Source organism: Camponotus floridanus, unplaced genomic scaffold (genome assembly GCF_003227725.1).
Source record: "Camponotus floridanus strain SB8 unplaced genomic scaffold, Cflo_v7.5 scaffold148, whole genome shotgun sequence".
NCBI lineage: Eukaryota > Metazoa > Arthropoda > Insecta > Hymenoptera > Formicidae > Camponotus > Camponotus floridanus.
Window position 1 is genome coordinate 311,836 of NW_020229268.1, and position 6,394 is coordinate 318,229.

At 26.9% G+C, this 6,394-nt stretch overlaps 1 protein-coding gene across 2 annotated transcripts; it reads left to right on the plus strand.

The window, feature by feature from the left end:
* Nucleotides 1–258: 258 nt before the first annotated feature.
* On the plus strand, nt 259–5,656 carry LOC105249922 (cytokine receptor-like). 2 transcript variants are annotated; one of them, XM_025406552.1, is made up of 9 exons: nt 259–388; nt 946–1,198; nt 2,046–2,333; nt 3,302–3,610; nt 3,756–3,916; nt 4,051–4,219; nt 4,380–4,688; nt 4,785–4,933; nt 5,005–5,656. In XM_025406552.1, exons 2-9 carry the CDS (start codon nt 961–963, stop codon nt 5,494–5,496), a joined length of 2,115 nt encoding a protein of 704 aa, XP_025262337.1. In that variant the 5' UTR covers nt 259–388; nt 946–960; the 3' UTR covers nt 5,497–5,656. The 2 variants fall into 2 exon arrangements, with proteins under 2 accessions (XP_025262337.1, XP_011254014.2); XM_011255712.2 differs by having other exon boundaries at nt 261–388; nt 4,380–4,682.
* The last annotated feature ends 738 nt before the right edge of the window (nt 5,657–6,394 follow it).

Genomic DNA, 6,394 nt, shown 5'->3' on the forward strand with positions numbered 1-6,394 from the left:
AAATAAATCACCAAACCATCGATACCGTTCTTTGATTTTACAGCGCTTCGAGCTCCACAAATAATATTCGATTGTTGTTTTCATGATAGAATATCCATCGTTCGCCTTTACGTTACATAATCGCCGTCAAATTCCCTTTCGAGCAACACAACAATCTCGCTTCTTCATGTGTCATGACCTCAAAATTCGCTAATAAACGAATGTATTCTTTCTCACATGTTTATCCTCTACATTTCTTATACATTTCCTAGATCGGTAAATTAGTTGTGCCTTAGCTTGGCTACGAATCACATCTATTTCGATTTCTTTCATGCTATTTATTTCGTTTTCTGTAAAGAATTTTGGCATTATAATATTTTCTTCGGTTATTTCAAGCTTCAAGTAAGCTGTAAGTTTTTTAGAATTATATTAATTTGAATTATTATTTATATTATTAATTTAGGTGTGTGTGTGTGTGTGTGTGTTAAAAAGAATAATTTTGATTCATATTTGTTACGTCAAAGAGTATTTGAATTAAAACTAAAAATGTTTGTAATATTTTATAATTTTTATTGCATATTATACACACATACGCTCTTATCATGTGCGTTTTATTCACTGTATTTTCTGTGTTAATCCTTATAGATTTCCTTCCATTATTTATATGATTTGATCTTGTGCAGCTATACTGATTTAGACATACTAAATTAATTATTTATTTTTTTTTCATGTTATTAATACGTTGATTATGAGATTATGACGAATATGATATACGATAACATCAAAAATTTTAAAAGGGATAGATTAGTTTAATAATGTTATAGTTATAAATTTATATATATATATATATATATATATATATATATATATATGTGTCTGTGTGCGTGCGCGCATGTGTGTGTGTGTACCTTGAAATATATAGAAAGATTTTAAGATTATTTCTAATCGAGTCTTTTTATTTTTCAGTGAAATTACAAAAAAATGTTTTCAAGCAGCTCTCATATACAATGTCCAAGAAGAATGCCTCACTTGTATACATCTTCGATAATGAAATGCTATTTCAATAAAATATTTCACTTATCGATTATACACAAACGAGGATATATTCCCCACTCATGGGGAATTAAATGGATTTATGTTATTTTGAGTTGTCTATTCTTGACGATAAATGCGAACATGCAACAAGTCGAACAATGCATGAATTTTCCAACAGCAGGATGTAAGTTTGAAATATAATAAATTTTTTTTGTTTCATATAGAGTGATATTTAAATAATGTTAAAAATTGCCATGTATAACACAATAAATTTCCTATACAACTTGATAGATATCTTTCTCGAATAATGAAAAATATTTTGCATTTCTTTTATAATAAATAATTTCATATCTGTGAACTTTTTGCCACTGATAATGAGTCACTCACTGTTCCATATCACTGTATTCTCTTTACTCATAAATAATCGATAGAATATTACTATATTACACATACGAATAAATTATCAACTTATATTTTTATAAAGACAATTTTTTTTTACTTTTATTATATTATGTACAAATATATAATTCACAAATTTCAAGGCAGTAAGTACATTAAGATTTATATGCATTTTAAATTAAAGATAACATAAAAATTATTAATTTTTGATTTATTCCGCATGCGTGCTGCCTAATATCAGAATTATAGATAAAACAAATGTCTCTTAACTTTCTATAATAATCTAGTTTTAAACTAAATGCATATATTTATATTAACACCAACAATATAAGGGAGACTGAAATTATTCATATGATTGAATATGCCGACATCAGGTCTCCTTAATGTATTCTTACGTTTTATAATGTTATTGCATATAATATTATTATTATATTTAACATTATTTATTTTATACATATGTAAAAGGGCTTGTAATTATAGTTATATTATACATATTTCTTATTAAAGAGATTACTTATTCTCGCATTAATTTATTATTAAGTAAACATTATAAACAAATATTGCTTAGAATTTTTAATTTAGTATTTTTAGAATCTCCGAATATCTAATAAATTACATTTTACTTTTTATAGGGACAGTACCAAAAGGTGAAATAATTGTGAAATATGGCAACAACTTGCAAATTTGGTGTAATTTAAATGAGACGTTTATAGCTAAAGAATATTCGGGTACAAATTCTTCGAATATCTTCTTCGTTCGCGATAATATAACAGTAGAGCAGAAATTCGTTACTATAATCAATAAAACAACAGCACTATTGACCATTAAATCGCCACCAGTCGGACAATTTAAATATTTTTGCCATTTGGATGTACTTGGCATATTCAGAACTGTTTGTTTTAATAAAGTTTTAGTTGCGTGTAAGTAATCATATTTATTTGTAAATTATTTTTTTCAATTATTTTCGAGTTACATATTTCTTCAAAGATACTTTTTCTCTTCAATTATATTATCTATAAGGGATATATTTTATTTATTTCATTTTTATAAAGAAAATATTAAAAATATATAATACTCTACGATATATTCTTGATAAAATTAATCTGAGAAATTTTCTCATGAAGAAAATACTACAAAAATATTTTACTATTTACAATAATTATACGTATCTAAAGTACAAATATTCTAATTACAGTAGAAATATATGTTTGCTATAGTAGAAATACAGTTACCCTCTCATCAGTATATGATATTCGACGCGATGTTTTATGGAAACAGTAGTACATTGATTCCCTTTTCAATAAAATTATGAGTGAATTGTTTGATATATATGTCTTAGAAATCATTTTGCATTCGTCAACTATAAAGATTATTAAAAAGGAGATATTGTATAATATTCAATGTTATTCAAGTAATTTGTTATCTTATAAAATGTTAACTTGTAATTAACATTGAATTACTATTCAGTTTCATGTGTTTGCAGAAGCAATGTTCGAGATAAATATACACACACAATATAAATTATACATTTTATTAATATATTTACTTAAAAAAATTACGATTTTTTAAAAATATAACATGTTTTATACATGTTGCATTAAATTGCTTTCTATTGTATAAAATCTGTGTAAAATAAAAACGATATAAACTGAGAATTTATATTAAATGAAGTAGCTTGTACTACAACTGATACACAAAAAACAAATTATAACATTGTTTATGAATGCAAATTCGAACAAAGACAATTCACAGCGAGATTTATTAACATTAATATTACAGATTAAACATATTGGAAATTGAAAGATATATTTAAAAATTAATTGTGTAATTTTAACAAATATACATATTGTCCTCTTTTTTATGTGATGCATTTTATTTTATTCGACAGATGGACCTCAACGGCCAAAAAATTTTACTTGTAGATCCTATAATTGGAAGAATATAACATGTACATGGGACGTATCACAGCACTATGTACCAACAACCCATGAATTATTATATGTAATACACACAACAGAAGGAATAGAACCTGTTCCTTGTCCTACAGAAAAAGCGAAAAATGATTCTTGCACTTGGACTCAACATACATATCCAACATACAGGCAAACAAAAGAAAAATATGACTTCATAATGCACATTCAAAATATGTTTGGCAGAAAATCCTTCGTATTTGATACTATCGATCATTTTGCTATAGGTATACAAATCTTTTTTAGCCATCGGATTATTTCTTTACATGTAATAAAATGATGTCATATGGAATAAATAATGAGATATATATAATTTTTGAATACAGTATATGCTTTTGACATCCAACACTGACACTATGTCATTATTTTCAGTTATTCCTGCAAAACCTAGGCATGTATCGGTGATTAACGAAACATTGAATAGTGCAACGTTATGTTGGCAATCTCCCTTTGCGATGAACAATTTTCCTCCTGGTTTAACTCATAAAGTTATGTATAAGAATCACCGGAATCATCATGAAAACAAATGGAAGGTAGGATCAATTTACTACATTATCAGTGGTATTTTCTATCTCTTTAAAACAACTTATCGTTTATTATAATTATTGAAATGAAATTTAATTTATGAAATGATGATAATCTCGATTGCGCGATATCTTATTTGCAGATTATTAATATTGATACGGAGCCTCTTTTGCACAAGAGATGTTCTACTCTTACCGGATTACACGCTAATACCGCGTATGATGCACGTGTTTATTTAAGAAGCGCCAAGGCCGTAGAAGAGAATATGTATAGTGAACCCGCTGTTACTATATTCAAGACATTGTTAACGTGTAAGTGGCTTCATAAAGTAGAAAGAAAATTTATTGTCTTTGATTGACTTTTATTTTATTTATATTTATAGTACAATAAATATAAATTTATATTAATATATAATAAGATTTAATAAATAAATTATTATTAATGTATTATTTTATCTTTTATTACTTTTAGCACCTAGCTTTCCACCGCGAACCGATATTGGTAGCTTCGAAATTGTCGAACACAATGAAACTCGAGATATATATTTATATTGGCAAATGATAAAGCAATATCATGAAAATGGTGATAAATTTAAGTATCACGTTAAGCATGTGGAAGAAAATAATCATCAAACATTTCTCAAACCAATCGAGATAACCAAAACGTATGCTAAATTTGAAGAACTCAGCTTTAATAAATACCGATTTGAGATTTACTCGGAGAATGAAGTCGGCATTAATAAGAATTATACAGAAATTATTATACCTAATCAAGGTGAGTGTGAGTATATCAAAATGATTGGTGATAAAACAAGAATTACATAACGTTTAAATAAATATTATTGCGAACAGTTAATATGAGATATTTTTCGGACAGTGCCACATGGACCAATAGAATTTACAATAATGGCTTTCGAAAAAGGATTGTACGAATTGTCATGGGTGCCGCCGATAACTCATGAAGACATCACGAATTATACCATTTTTTGGTGTGACAACCAACGCGATCGTCCTTTTCAGTGCACAGTATGTATTGATTTTCTTGTTATTTATTTGTAGAATAATTTTGCGCGCAAATTAAAGTGATACATCTGCAGGGTTACTTGAACTGGACACATGTATCCATGAATACTACAGTCTATAACATAACGGTACCAAATTCTAACAAAATATATCAATTCGCGATTTCCGCTAATACGAATAAGGGCAGCAGCGGTATGATATGGTCATCTTGCACGGTGATTCGCCCAAAAAAGATCGACAAAATGAAATTCGTGTGGATTAATCGTATTGAATTAGACTTCATCGAGGTTGGATGGAGGTTTGACTGTTTAGATCGTATTGGAGTCATCGAAGAAGTGAAAATTTACTACTGTCCTACTGTGTCAGAGTTAAATACCAATTGCAAAGAACCCAAGCGCAATATTAGCGTCAAATACGATCCATACAGGAGACACGGCACTGTCCAAAACTTAACGGCCCGTACTACGTATAAGCTCGAAGTCACGATAGTGACCAAGTATGGTGAGAGTCAACCTAGGTCTTTTCATGCACTTACTACTAAGACAAAATGCAGTATTTCGTCCTAAAATGTTTGATTTCAAAACTGTTGGAAAACGATATAAATTTAGAGCCATTAATATCGGTTCCAATAATAAATATTTAGTGAGACCTTGATCTGAAATTGGAGAAGATAATTGTTATAGTAATGATCAATATTTTATTAGAGAAGAAGACAAAAATAATTATGACTATCAATATTGCAAAGACTTATGTTTTATAAATATTTATGTATAAATATCATTAACATATTATTCTTAATATTGTTCTTAAATATTATTAACATATTATTCTTTTTTATAAAATTAACATTTGCGGTACTTGCGATACTCGGAAGTAGAATGTAACGCATTAGCAAATTTTTGTATTATTTTTGGGAAATAAGATAAAGACAACATTTTCTTAATGATTGTTATTGTTTAATAAAATTAAATAAAATTAAACAAATTTTTAAAAATAATAAAATAGTTTAATGAATCAGAAATTGAGTTGTGTACTTTTTTTCTATTTGTTTAACTCATTATCTAAATTGTTTAACTATATTTGTTCTATAATTTTAAATAAGATATTAACTTTGTGCTTTTGCAATTTTTTTCACTTTAATTTAGCAAATGTAATAATATGAAACTCATATTTTTAATCGAATTTAAGTAAAATTTTATACAAATATTCTTATTAGAATATATGTATTTTCTATGTAATAGGATTACTAGATTTGTGGTAATAATTCTAAGCGTTTTGGATTTATCACTGCTATATCGATTATTTTGTGCTGCGTACATTATGGAAAGAGGTAAAAATATTGTAATTTTACATATAAAATGTAACTTTTTTTTAAAAAATGATACCATATAATTATAGTTATTCTCTTAAAAAAATATATTTTTATATTTAATTTAATTTTTTGAGGTAAATCCAACGCCTGTA

Excerpts from the sequence above, each read along its gene's own strand:
- LOC105249922 (XM_025406552.1), top strand. The coding sequence starts at position 961 with ATGTTTTCAAGCAGCTCTCATATACAATGTCCAAGAAGAATGCCTCAC. Across the intron at positions 4,689-4,784 it reads TATACCTAATCAAGGTGAGT|TGCCACATGGACCAATAGAA; the intron begins GTGAGTATATCA and ends TTTTTCGGACAG. Across the intron at positions 4,934-5,004 it reads ATCGTCCTTTTCAGTGCACA|GGTTACTTGAACTGGACACA; the intron begins GTATGTATTGAT and ends ATACATCTGCAG.